This window comes from Musa acuminata, chromosome BXJ3-10, assembly GCF_036884655.1.
Source record: "Musa acuminata AAA Group cultivar baxijiao chromosome BXJ3-10, Cavendish_Baxijiao_AAA, whole genome shotgun sequence".
NCBI lineage: Eukaryota > Viridiplantae > Streptophyta > Magnoliopsida > Zingiberales > Musaceae > Musa > Musa acuminata.
In genome coordinates this window covers 20,876,883-20,895,514 of record NC_088358.1, presented here as the reverse complement: position 1 = coordinate 20,895,514, position 18,632 = coordinate 20,876,883, and the positions used below count along the sequence as shown (strand labels likewise).

The 18,632-nt window shown below is 44.6% G+C and overlaps 3 protein-coding genes across 5 annotated transcripts; all 3 read right to left on the bottom strand.

The window, feature by feature from the left end:
• Positions 1-163: 163 nt before the first annotated feature.
• LOC135650832 (autophagy-related protein 9-like) lies at positions 164-9,406 on the bottom strand. Of its 3 annotated transcripts, XR_010501641.1 has the most exons (11): positions 9,126-9,406; positions 7,249-7,868; positions 6,847-7,161; positions 6,136-6,358; positions 4,296-4,475; positions 3,993-4,199; positions 2,421-2,498; positions 2,272-2,342; positions 2,084-2,194; positions 1,528-1,670; positions 1,267-1,405 (listed from the first exon to the last, which is right to left on the bottom strand). XR_010501641.1 is itself a non-coding variant. In XM_065170454.1 (10 exons), exons 2-10 carry the CDS (start codon positions 7,809-7,811, stop codon positions 583-585), a joined length of 2,571 nt encoding a protein of 856 aa, XP_065026526.1. In that variant the 5' UTR covers positions 7,812-7,975; positions 9,126-9,404; the 3' UTR covers positions 164-582. The 3 variants fall into 3 exon arrangements, 2 of the variants coding, with proteins under 2 accessions (XP_065026526.1, XP_065026525.1); XM_065170454.1 differs by lacking the exon at positions 1,528-1,670 and having other exon boundaries at positions 164-1,405; positions 7,249-7,975; positions 9,126-9,404; XM_065170453.1 differs by lacking the exon at positions 1,528-1,670 and having other exon boundaries at positions 164-1,405; positions 9,126-9,403.
• A 264-nt stretch (positions 9,407-9,670) lies between these two features.
• Positions 9,671-15,523, bottom strand: LOC135650833 (BEL1-like homeodomain protein 3). Its single transcript, XM_065170455.1, has 4 exons — positions 13,428-15,523; positions 10,884-11,284; positions 10,745-10,805; positions 9,671-10,262 (listed from the first exon to the last, which is right to left on the bottom strand). Exons 1-4 carry the CDS (start codon positions 14,526-14,528, stop codon positions 9,891-9,893), a joined length of 1,935 nt encoding a protein of 644 aa, XP_065026527.1. The 5' UTR covers positions 14,529-15,523; the 3' UTR covers positions 9,671-9,890.
• A 1,128-nt stretch (positions 15,524-16,651) lies between these two features.
• On the bottom strand, positions 16,652-18,388 carry LOC135650835 (lysM domain receptor-like kinase 3). The gene has a single exon (XM_065170459.1). It carries the CDS (start codon positions 18,281-18,283, stop codon positions 16,976-16,978), a length of 1,308 nt encoding a protein of 435 aa, XP_065026531.1. The 5' UTR covers positions 18,284-18,388; the 3' UTR covers positions 16,652-16,975.
• Positions 18,389-18,632: the final 244 nt, after the last annotated feature.

The window sequence follows — 18,632 nt, the reverse complement described above, 5'->3', positions numbered from 1 at the left end:
TTTTCTTGCAGTAAAAGACACAAAACTCCTCCTTCACGGAAAAAAGGTTCGACGTTGTCTTGACTCCTTTCCCCCTACGGATCAAATGGAACCCCAGGATAGAGAGAAGAAGAACACACACACACACACGTAACTTGGAAGCTGCAGGATCAAAGAACCAAAGTGCAGGATATGAAACCATTTGAAATGAGCATCTTCAGATCAATGTGATCAGTTACACACACGTCGTCATTCAGAAACCAGGAACGTGATTGCAAGAACAAAAGCATAATTCAATGTTGGTGCACATCAATCTCCGTCTGGAAACGTATGTTCCGAGTAATCTGGTGTAGAAACACGGGGCACGGTTATGCCTCGGGTTAGGGTTAGTGCTTCTCGACCTGCCTATCCTTGCCATCCAACAAGGAGGGAATCATAGGGCATTATTATTTGCATCATTAAGAGGGGCATCCGGAAGAATGTTTTGCTAAATATATGTACAAAAGAATACTGCCCCTTCGTATCTGAACACAAATTTCATCACCGTTACGCATTGCAAATATTATAAACCCTGACATCTGTGTCTGTAATGGTGGGTGTATATCAATGAATCCGATCGTCGCTCATTCGTGGTATTCTTACTGTCAGGTTCTTCAACGATCCAACATAACTATCTACAAATGGGAGGTCTAGCACTTCATCATCAGCTTCACCCACGTCACTCGTCTCGGATAATCTTTGAAGGTTACCCAGATATTCGCTACCGCCACCATGCACATCATCACTGTGATGACTATAATCATGGTGCCCAAAGCTGGGGGGTTCAAGAAAACTGGCCTGAGCCGCAGAAGCAGTAAGAGCTGTACGGTCCCACCACCGATGATGCATGATGTGACGGTCTAGATCTTGAGGTGCAGAATTCTTGAACAAGGAGCCAGAAGTGGAGGCTTCAATGTGACTCTGAAGACGGTCAGAGAAGGGAAGATCCCAGCTCTGATCCGTGTTCTTGACCTCAGTTTGCAGGTTGCTCTGTGTCGCATGAAAATCTTGGATCGACTCAAAAGCCATTTCTTTTTCTGGCAAAGGTGAATCTTCTGGATTTTCCGGATCCTCGAGAGGCTTGGAAGTGTAATACCAATCCAGAATATATGGGTGATTTCTTTGTTCATGATTTGTTAGCCAGACAGACCCCGGGTGGTGGTCATACCTTGGAAAGCCTCCATTACCAGAAAACACATTGCCTGAAGGGAATCTGTGGATGATTTCATGCCGGACTCTCAAACCTCGGAGTGCTTGCCATGTCCATGTGTGTGAATTATCCTGCAGACGGCCTTGGTGGATCTGCTTCTCCTTGAAATTTTGAAGAGTGGAAAGGAACTGTCGACCATCATCACTGGGTTCCCAGGTCGGGTATGTGCATTGGAAGCTGCATAAGATGCAAACAGCCTGAAAGTTAAGAAACCAATTGACATGAAAATAAGATCAAAGATGGAATCCCAATAATCATGTTGACCTTATGAAAGCGAGAGAAGACAGGAATGTATTTACCTTGACCGGTATGCTTCTTGGAATTAATAAGCAGCATATGTATATTAATAAAGAGAGAAGATGGTAATAAACTATATAAAAACCAGCTCCAGAGCACTCCGGATTATTAATCTCTGGTGAATGTCTTACTTGATTTGGTAGTTCTGAAGCATTATCCACATTAAACAAATCAGGGTATTCTACATAAAACAGGACATACGGAAATATTAAAATAAAAATTAGCTAGTTATTCCAACCTCAGGAATGGTCAAACAAGCACAGTAGAATTCAAAATAACTCTGTGCCTTTTTATTAACTACATACTGGACATAACTATGATGCTGAGTTGTAGAAAAATTTGCAAATATATTCATGAGGAACACATTGACAACAAAGCATGTGCTTCAGTCCCATGCCACATTGAAATAAAAATTTGCTTCAGGAAAATCTAATAAGAGACCCAACAACAAACAGTAGATAAGTTGATGCTAATCTATCATTCCCTGATGCTTTAGCGAAAAAGAATGTGAAATATCATCTCTGCTTAAGTGACTTAACACTTCCAATAAAGCAGTACCTGAAGAAAGACTTCTCCATTTTCCCTTGGGAACTCCTCCTCTCTCTTGCTGCATCATAGGGAGAACCGTACTGCCCATTCCCATGGCTTTTGAAGTCAAAAGCACTGAAACTGCACCGCAACGACGAAGGAAAAATGTGAATGAAGAGAGGGAGAGAAAGAGTAGAATCAGAAAGCGAATGAATAACCTGCAGATGTGACCAACGCCATCAACATACACTGTGTAGTCCGAGATAAAGCGTAGGATATCGTCAACACGCTATAAAGCCACAAAATGTAGTGTTACAAAGTGCATATTGTCATGCCATACTTTCCAATCTGAAATAATGAGAGATACCTCGGGTACAACAAATATTAACATAATTGGAGTTAGGAAAATTGACACCATCTCCTCCAGCAACATCATTCCAGTGTACTGCAACAATAACAAATCTCATGACCAAGACTATTCAAAGCTTGCAAGTCAGCTGGCCGATAGGTACAAAAAAGCTGAGGAAGTTGACATATGGATGCACAGTACATATTATATAAGTCGGTGCTAGACATGCAGAAAATTTTCAAAGCAATATTTTGTTTTGCTATTTACTAATATTGACTAATTTTGCTCCAAAAAATTTAGTGGACAGGTAGCAAGTGATAATCTAATTCATCAATATATAGATAAGGCGATACTAGTCAAGTCAGAATATAGCTTCTGAAGCAATCATTAACAAATTGAACATATGCAAGCTGGATTGTGAAATTTTCACCATTATGCAGTCATCATCTTTCAGCACTACAGGTTTTTGAAATCTCACTATGCTATTGCATTTGTTTCAAAAGAAAGGAGGCTAATATGAAGTCAACAAATAGACAAAGTATTTTCGCTAGCACCATCTCTGATGTATGACGAGTTCATGAAAGTAAGGAAAATATTTTTTTTATATCTGAGAATGAACAAAGGGAAAAAGAAATAAACGAAAAGATAACAACAGTGAAGAATAATTAAAAAAAGATAATTACTAGATTTACTCTAGCTTAAGGAGTAATATTGTTTTATAACTTCGCATGTATCACATGTAGACAATAAAATTACATCAACGGAAATTAAAATGTGACTTCACTGCTCACATAATATGCGAAAAGGAACTTCATTTCATTCAATAATTTTATGACGTTTAACTACAATCCAACCCCCAAGTAGAAAAAAGAAATCCAATAAAAAAAATATATCCCTAAATCAAAACATACCAATTATTTCATTTTTTCTTCTTTGTGGAAGATATATTTTCATGTTTGCTTTGGAAATGATATTTGTTGAGAAAATACTTGTTTGATGGTTATAAAGATAAGATCTTCAATCGAATCGAAGACATAAATTTGTTTTTCCTTAGAATCATCAATCAAACATAAGTTTGTCTTCTTTTAGTTAATTTTTTTTTTCCTTTCTCTTGAGCAATATTGATAAGTAATATGAAATTATGGAAGTTGTTACCACTTGACAACTTATAACATTTTGCAAAATACCTTTCAAACTAATAAAATTCATACAAATGAGATATTCACTTATATAAAATATTTCAAAACATTAGGACAACCAGATGGGAGATATCAATACTTGTCCACTTCCATAAATTATATCCATCAACATTTAATTGCAAGGTAGTTGGCCCTCTAAAATATCCATCAAAGCAAAGACAAATGAGCCTTAATCAAACAATTGAGCCATGAATCACCAGGCAGACAACTACAAGATTTTGATGGGAAACTATTGCAAATGAGATACCATTCATAAAACAGAAGCACATACCTTGATAGTGCAACATAATAACTGCAAAAGATATATAGGCAACATCCAAGCAGAAGGTACACAATGCACAGTTTAGCATCATTAACAGGTAATAATAGCATGTAGTAAATAAAATCTTACCTGGAACAGGGTCTCAAATTCTGAGCGAACCAAGTCACTATTTTCTTTACCGCGCCATTTCTTTGGCATATAATGCGTATGATCCACAACAAGAGACATGGCTCCTTCATGATCAAGGACCTGAAGCTCATCAGCTACAGCAGCTCGACTTATAGCAGTTACAGATCCAAAAATGGCAGCATACCAGAACAAATTGCGACCAAAAACCTGCAGATTCAGTTGAAATTACAAAAGAAACTGCCACGATGTCCTGTGTGAAAACAGAATAGTGTATGTACAAAAAAAATTTATTCACACACTTACATGGCCCTCCAACAGAGATTCATCCATAAAGGCAATAATGATCAAAATAGCAGCAAAACCACCGGACACAAAAGATATAAATTTCGCAACTATGGTCACAAGAGGTGCAGGAAACTGCTTAAGATAATTTGAAGCGTGTACTATGCTATTGCTCATGCGATATCTGAACAAGTGTTCAACCTGAGTTGTGTAGGAAGTGCCAACAGTAAATAAGAATGTTAGCGGAAGAATTAACCTATCTTATAAAAAAATCACAAGCTTAAACATGACATACTTTAACCAGCATAATGTAAAACGCATCAAACAAGCATGTCTAATTGTCAGAATCTTAAAATAATAAAGGAACATATGCAAACTTAAGATTACAAGTGTTTTTAACTATGACATAACCTTGCATATAATTTAGCATGGATCCTACAATTTCAGAGTCTTAGTTATTAAAGACACATCAGCAATTTTAAGCATGCTTCTAATAAAGTATTATATATTAAGCATGCTTCTGGTAAGTTATTCCTAGAGAATACCCTTGAATTTATGAAGCATGCCCACACAGGCACAATAAAGTATAAACAAAAAAAAATCACTATAAAACATGGCAAAAGGACAACCAAGGTTTTAAGTCTCACAATTTATCCAGCATATGATCTGAGGGATAAGTTTCGATGACAATAAACACTGATATCCATACCATTTTATACGATCACCCTCATAGGCAAATTTGGATTTGTTTCTTAAGAACTGGCTTGGTTACAGGCCAAAGTGACACTATGAAGTTCCTCACTGGCTAACCTTTGGTTTACTTGACCTATGGGAATCAACAAAAAAGCTTCTGTGCCACCTCTTGCATTGGTTTTGTCATGGATATCTGTTCTTGTTCCCTTATCTTTTTAGTTCACTGTTCCATTGCATGACATGTTACGCCATGCCACGCCATGCCATGCCATGCCACCAACACATATCATGCTAGCCACCAATTGGAATGTACTAAAAAAATATGAGAGCAAACTTGAACACCAAAATAAAGTGAAAATATTCAAAGGTCAATGCCGTAAAAAGAATGGGTTCTGAAGTGTTAATACCAAAGTAGCAGCAAAAGTTAAAAAAAAAAATAATTAATCTTTTTTGTGGTAAAAGAAGAAAGATATTACACAATAGCAACAACAACAATTCTGGAAGGCAGGAGCTAAACAAGATGTTCAAGCTTTTGGGGTATACACAACTAGAAGATTGGCTCGGTACATGATGAGGCTTGCTCAAATGTGGAATCTGGGGAGGGTTAATATACACAGTCTACTCTTCGCAAGCAGAGAGTTTGCTTTTGTGTCACAACTATTTACCACTCTACTAGAAATTTAAAGTTAAAATTTTACAAGAAAAGCTACAGCATGATTTTATGACTCTGTTTGTGCAACCAAAAGAACTAAATGACACTGAAAAGAAGTTATCTATATTAAAATCCTATTCTCCAACATTTATCAAGATGAACATATATAAGTGTGGAACTGTATGTATGTGCAATATGATCTATGCCAGTAGATTACGTGCATACATAGTCCATGCCTATGTGCAATGCACTATATCATACAACAAAAATGTAGCAATTCATGATTATGGAGCCTACTTAAACTTTTTAGCATGCTTTGGCCCATTATAGCATGCTTGGAATGGTACATATTATGTTAACCAATGACAAGCATGGCTAGGGCAAGGAACACCTTAAACCTTAATATGATGTACAAAAAAACATCAATTATCCAACAAGACAATTGAGAATAAGGATTTCCAGATAGTCCAAATCTATACATATGAACCGTCAATAAGAATCGTTTAGGGCATGTACCTCATTGAATTCCCTGAATATCCACTTTGATAAATTTGACCACCTCCGAGATGATGCTGTGCTTGGATGATGATAGAACTGTTCAGCATGCCTTAGGAACAGGTATACTAGCATGAAGATTACTAGACATGGTGAAATGAGAAACATCCCAATCCCAACAATCTTTAGCCTCTTTCTCAATAATGAAGGGTTCTCTAGGAATTCTCTCCGAATACAAAATTTACTACAGAAAAATGATTCCATTGTCAGCACATAGATATTATCAGGGATTTCTTTTGTTCTCTCTTCTAAGTAATTACAAATGTCAGAAAATCTAAGCAAGAATATGATGCATATTCACATATTTAATAGAAAATTCAAAGACATAATAGAACTACAAGAATATTAAAGTAATGTGAAAAGTAAATTCTGCAAGTAAAATACACAGTAAACTCAAATTAATGACTAAGAGTATCAAACCCTACTTCACCATTATGTTTCTGAAATTTAAAAAAAGGAAAGAAATTATTGAAGTAAAGTGCTTGCTCTGTGAACTCCAGGATCGATTACTACTTTTCTAATATTGCAGCATAACTCCCTGTAAAGTATCTCCTGAAACTATAATACCATATGCTACAACCTAGTAGATTTAACCTGAAAGTTTTAATTGCTCATCACCAATTATGATGTATATGGCAAGACTACAAGTGACAGGATGACGAACAAAATTACCTGTCAAACATACTTTGAAATATGCACCAATTTAATGTCCATTCAAGAGTCTTTGGTAGTATCATATGATATTTCCTCCCATTTTTAATCAAAACAGGACCAGCTCCAGGGATCCAACAATGAATTGGAAAAGCAAGAACACGTTTGTTGAGCATTCCAATTAAGTAGTTCTCCTTCCGCATCATTCGCATCACTATGTCATGTGCAGTAAGATTTCTGATCACACACAGTTGCTGTGACCGCTGTAATTTTATGACTTTTTCTAACATAACGGGCCATGAAGTTGTTTGAATATCACGATCTGTGACATTGAGACTGGAGAAAAAAAGAAGAAATTTATCTTGATTTATTCAGCTATTGTACAATGTGAAATTTAAGCATATAAAGGATCTGAAACTTGACCTGTTATAATAGAAGTCACGAACTTTTAGTGTACTTTTGAATTGCACAATGAACTTCAAAAAGTTGAATACTCCATAGATTGCCAATATAATCATGGACCCAACAATGACACCTTTGGTAAAAGTAAAAGGTACAAGTGGGTGCTTATTGATGGCCTCCTTTGCGAGATCACAAGGCTTATTTCCAGACTCAAGTGCATCCATCCCACATCTTGCGTTGCGGAGAGCAGGCCAATCAACAACCAATAAGAAAAACCAAATAAAACATTCAACAAAGATTACGGAAAGGATCTCAACTATCCACTTTAGAGTGATGCACCGTAACCCTTTCTCGCAATAATAATTGTAGAGAGATCCAAAGAAGAGATCTAAATCAACAATTGGTTCTGTGTTCAATTCTTCACCATTAAGAAGGCCAGATGGGCTGTCAGGATCAGGACCTGGCAACTTAGAGTAAACAGACAATTCTACATCAGTCGGCCTATCATCGAGCAACTGGGTCGTTAGAGGACTTTTGCTTCGCCATGGCCATTCAAACCGGCTAAGAACGTGCCTACTGAACATCTTTCAACAAAAATGAAATCAAGAAGAGGCGACCAGCCCATACCACAATGTGATTATCTGAATGAGAAATAATAACAAGCCAGAGATGTTATGACAGACAAGATGAGGTTATCAAACCACAAGAGAATAGCCAAAATGTTACAAGAGCAGTAGCAGAGAGCAACCTGGCACATCATCAATTATATGAGACACATAAGAACATTATCATAATCATATAAAACAGAAATGGTTATACTAAACAAATAACATGTGTATAAATAGAATCACACAATTACCTTTTGTAATGTACTATGACCACATGAACCAAGGCATGCACATGAACAAAGAAAAAGGAAAAAACTGAGCAAAAGAAATAAAAATTATCAAGTTTGGTGTCTGGTCTCCCTCTACCAAATCTATCACCCTGTTCATAGCAACCAGCAAAGTTTCACACATTTGGGTAGTATCTTTCCACCCCTTCGATACCTTCTCAGTGATGGCATTATGCAGCTTCCACATATTTTTCTTTTTACTAAGAATTCAGGAAGTAAAGTAAGATATCGAAGAACAACCAGAAGATGCAATTGCCATTCTTAAAGAGGGGGTACATGCAATTATTACAGGAGTATCTTTTGTCATTTATTAGGGCCACATGAAAAACAAGGTTGCGGATTCTTAAATCAAAGAAAGACAGTGCTATTAAAAACGCTAAAGACGAAATCAAATTTTATGTCCTGCAAACAAATAGATGTTTTCTACTGATAGAACAGGAGGGTCCATGATCCTACCATGAAGGGTTTCCACTTTCGTGTTGTGCGCTTCTCTACCAAATCTAGACAATTCATAATCTTGTTCGTAGCAGTTAACATAGTTTCACACCTTCCGATAGTATCTTTCTTGCCCCACAATTCCTCCCAATGAAAGTAAATTGCCAATACAAGAACTAGCAAAACAAGTAATCACTCATGGTTCGTTTAGAGGGAGTAATTGTCACAAGCAGGACATTAAGACACTACAATAAACTCTACCATCAAGCGCTGGCTAGTCAGAAGACGGTATCTGGCACTATGAATAGGACAAAAAAGCAAAGCCGCATCCGAAACCTAAGCAAAAGCAACAATCTTGATACCAAATTAACATCCAAGAAAAACAACGACACTGGAAACACCCTTAGCGAAACCAAAGAAACCCCAAAACCCGGTAAATTCATCCTCGAATCGCATCGAGGAACCGGTTAGCCGATACGACACAACCTAAAGACTCCAAGACAAGATCCAAGAACCACCAATTTGTGCAAATTCCAAGGGAAAAAGACAAGAAGCAAGGAAGGAGTACCCAGAGGAGTCCGGAATCGGACGGAGTTCACGGAGTCCGTCTCGAGACCGGATGGATCAAACAACTCCAAGCGGCGAAGAATCGTGGAGGGAGGGAAGGATCGATCGATAGGACAGGGGGGTTTCCTTTTCGCCTCGAGCTTCTTTTCCCCGTCTCTTCGGTTTTGTCTCTCGCCCTTACGGCCTTCCCTTCAACGACGGATGCCGCCACGGGGGTCGATCGCGGGCGACGGATGTCGCGGATTGGGTTCCGTTCGGAAGAGGGTAAGATGGCGCCGCACGGCACGTGCGCGCTCGGCTGAGGTCGCGTGGGGTGTAATCGTTTTAGGTTGGACCGAGTCAACCCTGACGTTTGTCTCGGGTGATGTCATCACCTCTCACAGGCGATGGAGAAACCACGTCACCCCGTGAAAATTGCATGGTCGGTGATCTGCTTTGCTCGACCCAGCCCGTCATCACTTTCATATGTGCTCGCCTTGCATACCAACCTTCCGATTGGATCGATGAAATGGGGCCCATGGGCTGATGTCAGAAAGAACGCACGCGTACAGAAACGACACTGTTAGATTGAGCAGTTCAGATATCATCACACCACCACAAACACTCGTATAGCAGAAGACAACCTACGAAGAAGCGATGCAGATCACTTCGACCACCGAATTCGACGAGAACTGCGCGGCCGCCCTCCGTGCGGATTCTGATGCGGCGATCAGCCGACGATCTCGTGCCGATCAGCCCACCGAATTCGACGGCAAAGAAACGGCGATCAGCCCACAAAATCATGGAACATCTGATGCGGATTCTGTTGGCCGCCCTCGTGCCGAAGGCCCAGCGTCAAGGACACCGCATCAATCCCGCCGATGTCCATGGCGTGTTGGTAGCTCGCGAAGCTCATCAGCATCTCGCTCTCTTCAACCCTCGATCTCTTGTCGCCTTGCCACGGCTCCTGGGAGCGCTCGTCGGCGGCGAACACAGGCTCCATGGAAGGGCGTGCTCCGTCGTCTGTGCCGGGCATCATGTGCTTTGCATTAGCTGAAGTGAAATCCATTCCACTGGTTCCTTTGGTCTCCAGCATGTGGATCTCTTCTATCATGGGTTTCCATAGCCTCACCCTGGCGTTGATGAACCAGTTGGAAACCTGCATTAACAAAATCATCAAATAAGAACACCGAAATCTTATAGAAAATCCATCAAACTCTCACGATTGTGATTAAGCAACGAGACAACATTCATCAGCCAGCTTCGCATTGGCCAAAAGTACTGCAAAACGAAAGGCAGGTTTCATGCGCAAGCATGAAATGTCTATCTATTAAGGAATGATGCATGTGATCACATTGGAAAAGCTCTCCCAAAGCATATCCTTACAAGTATGTCACTTCTAATCACAAGGTCTAGCATGAGTTCACCCAACTTTTGCCTGCACTATTGTTCTTGTGAGGTTAACACTATTACTAGCCATCTCATCACTTATATAAAGATCAACCAGAGATGTGGAGAATTCCTTTAGGAATGTTGAGTTGCTAGGGAATGACTGAGTGGAAATTTTCTGTGATCCTTGTTATGTTTACCGCTTTAGGTAAAGCAAGACACAAGCATAAGACCTTAGATATGCATCAATACCTGATTCCTCGACAGGCCAGTCTGAGTTGCTAACATGTGCTTATCTGTATCGGTCGGGTACCTGGAAACAACAAACATACATGCAATGAGTTTGCAGGCAAGAAAAAGCAAATATGATGACCTCTAGATCGCAACTTACGGATGAAGAAAATGCTCGAACAACCAGGCCCGAAGAACAGATACGGCACGCTCTGGAAGGCCCCTCTGTGGCTTCCAAACAGGCTGGTTGTAGCCAGTGAAGCTTAGGGTGCTTTCGCCCACCTTTTGTTTCTGAAGACTTTGATCAAGGTACTTCGACCGTGGGGTTGTCGTAGCTTCCCCTCTACTAAAACTGGGTGATGACAAGAGTTCCTCGCCGAGAACTTTGCTTATGTTTTGTATCTGCTCTGATATGGCATTCTTTAGACTCCTGAAGTGTTTTGAGATGGCTTTCAGGGCTAGCGAAGTGCAGGGTGTGGCAGAATTGAGGCCAGCAACAGATTCGAAGGAGGAGACCACCATTTGCATTTGCTGGTGGTATTGCTTGTATCTTCTGCAAATCTTCACAGTCCAGGAATTAACACTTAGTACGACATGAGAATGCAGAGGACACCTCAGACTAGCAAAGAATGAAGCTCATCGACGGAACATAGGGAACATAATATATCGAAAGAATTCACCGATAAAACTCATTGTATCACACTCAATATCATGATAATATTAGAAACCAACAAACTTAAAACATAATAATCACCGAGCTTAAACCATAATCTCCTCTTGACCATTTGCAATACTTTTAGAGAACACACCATTTCTAGAGATCGAATGCTCCTTCGTAATGGAGTGACGGCACACAAACTACAGTGTAACACCGACAAAAGCTACCGTTCAGTAATACATACTTCATAATTCTCAGCACATTTGCTGAGCAGTGACTCATGACTATAGGGACCAAACCGAAAATGAATCATCATCAACTCAATCCAACTTTTGCTCCACGATGCTCACTACTCATCTTGTTCCACATACTCGTGGGGTCTAATCCATCTACGATATGCTTAAACCATACGTTTCAGGTATTTTCTACTCTTCAAATCTTTTCTTTATTCGTGAGCTAATTCCATTCCATCAACAAATAATGGCAAACAGAAGTGCACAAGAAACAAGATGTGTACAGCACTTAGTAGAAGAAAATTAGGTCAATGTAAGGTAGCCTAATGCACAGGATTCCCACCAAATGCAAGATTGTTTCAGCTTCCTGAACCTTAGTCATGTAGGTAACAAAGAGGCAATTTTGATGTCGTGCCAAGACTCACCTTCTAATTTTAGGGAAACTCAAGAAATATTAATCATCTAAAACAAAAATCCATAATCTATTTACAGACTACTAATCATCTAGATGAGTACCACCCGTTTTGTACCATTTCAGGCCGTCCATCAAACACTGATCAAGAATAAAACAACTTTTACTTGCCTAAGAATCTTCTTGTCGATACATTATCAGACAATTAAAATTCATACATTAGACCTTGATTTAGAACCAAAGGCGACATAGAGTTGACACAAAGTAATATATTTACATCTCCACCCGTTTCGTACCATTTTACGCAGTCCGTCAAACATTGATCAAGAGGAGAACAACTTTTACTTGCCTAAGAATCTTCTTGTCGATGCATTATCAGACAATTAAAATTAATACATTAGACCTTGATTTAGAACCAAAGGCAAGATAGAGTTGACACAAAGTAATCTATATACATATTAATAGTCATCTAGATACGTACCACCCGTTTGATACCATTTTAGACTGTCCGTCAAACACTGATCAAGAGGAAAACAACTTTTACTTGCCTAAGAATCTTCTTGTCGATGCATTATCAGACAATTAAAATTCATACATTAGACCTTGATTTAGAACCAAAGGCGACATAGAGTTGACACAAAGTAATCTATTTTCATATTACTAGTCGTCTCGTTGCGTACCACCCGTTTCTTACCATTTTAGGCAGTCCGCGAACACTGATCAAGAGGAGAACAACTTTTACTTGCCTAAGAATCTTCTTGTCAATACATTATCAGACAACTAAAATTCACATTAGACCTTGATTTAGAACCAAAGGCGACATAGAGTTGACACATAGTAATCTATTTCAGATTACCAGTCGTCTAGATGTGTGCCACCCGTTTCGTACCATTTCAGGCTGTTCGTCAAACACTAATCAAGAGGAAAACAACTTTTACTTGCCTAAGAATCTTCTTGTCGATGCATTATCAGACAATTAAAATTCATACATTAGACCTTGATTTAGAACCTAAGGCAACATAGAGTTGACATACAGTCTTGGTGTTTTGCATGTTAGTCAACGCCTTATTCTGACAGTAGGATTGCATCCCCATAAACCCACCACTCATTAGTTAGCCTGCAGTCAACATTTCATCATCCGAAAAAGGTTATTCTTTTCCTTTTCTATTTGCTTGTGAACAAAGCAAAGTCAAAAGTATTTCTCAGTCATTTATCTCTCGAGGAATAAGCTTATAGCTTCATAATTCTCATAGTCACATGATCATAGTCAGGCATCAGTTCCAGTGAATTCTTGATGCAGTGATGAGGCGATTCAACTTGCTAATAGAACATGAACAAGATGCAGCAGATGATGTCCAAAGCATAAGAGATGGATTTACTTTGGGTGAAGTGTCGACCAACCTCTTCTTGCATGTGCAGGAGTTTTGCCTTCTTCTGCTGGAATTCCGACCGATGAACCTTGGGAACCCCGCTACTACAGCCGGCGCCGCGTTCACCGCCGGCCTCCACTGAGCTATACAACGTAGACGTCGATGCACCGGAGTTGCCTACCCTCGAGCTGCTATCCTTCTCCCCGACCGCACCAGTTCTGGAAGCTCCGCGACTCGTCTCCTCGGCGAAGCACCGCTTCAGGAGCTTCGAGCCCGCGACCGCACAGCAGAACTCGTCCAGCAGCTGCTGCGTCGGCCTCAAGAACCTGGAGTTCTTGAGGAAGGCGGCGTAGCCGGCGAACGGATGGCGGGCAGCGGCGCCACCAGGCGAGGTCACGACGTCTTGTAGTGATCCGCCACTGTCGTAGACCCTGTCGCTGATCAGGAACTTGGGGTACGGGCAGGACGGCCCGGCCTCCAGCTGCGCCGCGCCCAGCTCCGGCACTGGGCTCGACGCGAGGGTCAAGGACAGGCTTCTCGCCACCCTCAGATCGCTTCCTCCGACGGCGGATGCGTCTTCGTACTTGGCGCTCATGAGATCTCCGCTCCACTGCGGAGGCGGCTGCCTGGCCATCAGCATGGCGTTGGCCGGATCCGCGGCATAGCCCGGCAAGAACAGCAGCTCGTTCCCGCCGCTATCGATGGCCCACGGACACGGCTGCTGTGCGACCGCCGAGACCGCCGAGACGAAGTCTCGCCCTTGGCTCGGAAGCGGCGATGGCAGCGAGACATAGTGCAAGTCCATCGATCCGTCGTGATACCCGACGAAGCCGGGCTTCGGCTGTTGGTGGCAAGAATGATTGTCCGGAAACAAGGAAGGATGCACGGCCCAGTCGCAACCTGGCTGACCACGGAGGGCAGCGGCGGTCTCGCCTAAGATCGCCGACGACGAAGGAACGATGAGGGGGACTTGGCTGCCTGCCGCAAAGTCCGTGGGGGCGGCGCCAGCTGCCGAACTGGAGAACATGGGCGGATCACACGCGTCGCGGAGCTGCAGGAGGTGGGACGGGATCCGGAGCTTGTCCCGGCGGCTCTGCTGGGCGACGTGGGCCTCCTGGCGAAGGCCGTTCATGGCGCGCCCGCAGCTGACATGAGTTGGCGGTGGAACCACAGTGGAAAGAGACAGGGAGAGCGGGCAGGAGGAGAGAAGGGCCCGGGGAGGGTGGCAAGGGGAAGGTTGGCTTTTAGAGGCCAATAATTTGCGGGCGTTGGAAGCCGAGACGCAGGCCAGCAGCCATGTCCATGCCTCTGCTACGAATCCAAGGCAAGTACAAAGCGAGATCACAGGATGGCAAGGATTGGAAAGAGAAAGAGAGAGACATATGGGTATAAGAAAGAAACAAAGAGAAGGAGGCGGTGGGTTTGAGGATTCCAAGCAAGCAGACACACCACATCGATTCACCGAAGCGGCAAAGGCCAGCGAGGAAGCGTGACAACTGCGCCTTGCTGAAACCTACTTCACGACATCATCAAAACACCCACCCGAGAAGACATCAGCAGCAGCGGCTACACATGCGTGAATAAAGCATGACACAAAGAAGAGCAGCTGTTTCCTCTCTTCTTCCCATCACCACTTCATTAGCGAAAAGGCTTACGCTTAGTGGCGGCAGCGCTTCTGCTACTGTAGCCGAATGCCACTGAAGGGGTAACATACACGGAGAAGAGAGGGAAAGGAGACGGACGCAATACGCCGCCTGCCTGTGGGGTGCGAGGAGGTGGAAGTATTCCCGCCCAGCGGAGTTGCACACCGTCAGGAAACGGCGATCGGAAGCATCGACAGCGGGATTTGCGACGGAGAGGGCTCCCGGCTTCCCTTCTCCGCTTGCGCTCGCCTCTAAGTGCAAGTCCCGATGCCTCGCTGACTCTCGCCGTCGGGACTAACGCCGTCACTGCGCCTGATGGAAGCCAGATGACTACAACACGGAAAGGAACGTCACCCCGTTGCGGTACCCGTCACGTTACCTTCTTCGTGATTGGATCGTACATGAGTCGGGTCCGCAGTCAATAGACACGGACAACACAGTGGCAAAAAGCGCGTCATTTTCTCGGTCACTTTCCTCCGCCTGAAAAGCGCGGCTGCCAAGGACCACAAATGGACGACCCACGCTTCCACGCCAATAGTGCATGATGACGTGGCAAACAATAATTGGGTCTTGAGAAGTGGGTCCCAAACAAACAGTGCCCGCAGGAGAAACCTGATGACGTCATCAGTGGTGGGCCACAGAATTCCCGGGAAATGAGGGGGGCTACCGCCTGACCGAGAGATCTTTTGCTTCCCGAGCGGGTCTGCCTCTCTCTTCTCCGTCTCTCTCTCTCTCTCTCTTTCTTGACCGACCACCCCCCCGTACACATGTTCTCTCAATGCTTTCGCCATGAAATGCCCGTTCTCTTGGACTTCGTACCCTGCATGCCTTCCACAGGTTTCGCCCGCTCCCTACTATCTGTTTCGGTGGGGTCTAGCGCAGGTCGAGGACGACGAATAGGCCTACTACAGATTTGTAACAGGTCGATCCACACTGCACCAAGCTGGGCGATGTGAAATCCCGTCGTCTCTCGACGGAAGAAAGAAACGCTGACAGCCAGACGATGAAGGTGACAGATCGAGGAATATGCATGAAGTGACGTTGATCCAAAGGATAATGAGCCAGTTTAAATAAATATTTTTGATCGAATTCTTGGATCGATCGGATAAACACAGATCTCAGGCGATGAAGTGGGTTCTCCGGTGGCCCACCTGCTGCAGGGCCGTACCGTCCTTCCAGAGACTAACACTGCGTCTCCGTCGCTGAGCGATGGCTTCTTCCCGTGCTCAAACCAAAGCAAAGGTTCTACTCCTCTGTCTGTATAACTTGGCTGGGAATCTTGAAAGTGGAGGGAGGGCAGACACGTGAAGAAGCCACCGGGAGCGAAGACTGTTCTCTCTCAAAAGACCTCCGGGCTTCCGCTCGGCATCCCATGCACACTGTACTACTCTCTCTTCTTCCCATGTCCTTTTCAGGTTTTTTTACTGTGAGAAAGCAACAAGCAAAAGAAATGAAATGATATGAAACCTTTATTCCTCTTAGTTATTCTACTGTTGGTGTCCATCGTAAACATATCTGTAAAGGCTTGTTATTCATGAGCTCAGCTCACAGATTCAGCGTAAGATGATGAACAAGGCCTTACTCCATTGTCGTTGACCACAGTAGATCTTCCTTCATTGTCAATTGACTGATGACTTTGTCTCAGCTAATTGATTTGATAGCCTTCAAAGTATGGCGTACAGAGGTGAGTGTAAGTTACAAGTGTAACATAAGGCACGAAGAATAATGGAATCGAGCTCGTGGACTTGTTGACCACGATCCAAGTGTTTGCACGGATCTCAAAGACGCCAATCAAAGGGCTTGATACGATGCAGATCGCGGCGTACATCAGTGGTGAGTTGGAGTATGATCCCAACCAACATCAAATTTCGTGCCGACATCCCCAAGCGACGAAACTTCCTCTCGGGCCGAGACATCCATCGTGTTCCGGTTATGCTCACCGCGGAGCAATGGACACCGAGAGGTCGGTCGGAACGCTAACCCGCTCCGCCCACACCGTCGATTCCAGGTACAGCTTGGAGACCTTGCCGGCGACCCACGTCATGTCCGGCCGGGCCGCCGCCTCCGCATCCACGCACCGTAGCGCCACCGTAATCAGCTTGTCCGCCGCCTCCACCGGGAACGAGTCCCGCAACCTCCGGTCCACCCACTGCCTCACCCTCCCCCGCCGTTCCTCCTCTTCTTCCTTCCCGTCCCCCTCACCTCCGACCGCCTCCCGCGCCGTGTCGACGAGGGAGACCACCTCGAAGACCTTCCGCTCCTTGTCGTGCAGGTACTTGAGCGGCTCCTCGCCGGAGACGAGCTCCAGGAGCAGCACCCCTAAGGCGAACACGTCGGAACTGCGCGAGACGGCCCCGTCGGCGAGCAGCTCCGGCGCCATGTACCCCCGCGTCCCCTCGATCTGGATCTGCCGCTCGCCCGACCCCTTCCTCGTCGGTGGCGAGGAGATCGAGGTGATATCCGCCTCATCGGCGGAGGGATCAGGAACCTCCCCCGCGAGATCGGCGGCGCCGAAGTGGCAGATCTTGGCGCGGAGGTCTGGCTGTGTGACGATGATGGCGGAGCTCTTGACCCGGTTGTGGACGCCAGCGACAGCGGAGGAGTGGCAGTGAATGTATTCGAGGCCCTGGGCCACGTCGGCGGCGACCTGTATGCGGCTGACCCAAGAGGCGAGCGGGGTGAAGCTGGAATTCCGTGGGTTTCGGAGGCAGTCAGCGAGGCTGGCGCCGGGGACGAACTCGTAGACGAGGTAAACGTTGTCGCCGGAGGTAGACGCGCCGAGGAGGCGGGCGAGGCTGCCATGGTGGGACCTGCCGAGGTCAGCGAGGCGGGAGGGGAGGTCGCGGGAGCGGCGGCGGAGGGGACGCTGGATGACGACGGCGTCGCGGCCGCGAAGGGTGCATCGCCAGGCGGAGGACGAGGCTCCGGGGAGGCGCTTGGCGAGGAAGTTTTTGGTGGCGGCGCAGAGCTCTGGAAAGGGGTAGATGGCGGGGGCCTCATGGAGGGCGCCGCGAAGGGAGACGAGGCTGAGGGCGGAGGATGAAGCGGAGGCGGAGGCGTCGGAAGAGGAGGAGGGTTTAGTCACCGATGAGTTACCGGAGGAGGTGGAGGTTGGGGGAAGGCGGCGGCGGCGGTTGTCTGAGCCGTTGCTGACGCCGCCGGAGGGGGAAGCGGTGGAGGACGACTTGAAATTGGACCTGTGTCTGGGTGGGGCAGCCAAGACGGCGGCTTTGGACTTGCACATTGAGTAAAGGCATAGGATCGGGGAGCTCCGAAGCGGTGGCGGCGAGAAGGGAAGAGAATGAGAATGATAGGAGTGCAGGGGTGCCGCGTCGAACACGTTTCGTGACGCTCCACTCCCTTGTTTTTTTGTGTCCGCGTGGCTTCCCACGTGGTTCCGAAGGCAGTGGAACACGTCATGATTCTACCAAATTAAAACCCTACAATTCGTAACTAGCGTTATAGATCCTGTTCCAATCTTGCATCACAGAAAAGTATGATGGCAAAGAGCAAGCGGTTGCACGAATCTTGAAGGACGGTAGCCCATGTTCGGCTCGGGTTCAACATTTATTTTCGGGTCAAATCCAAATCTA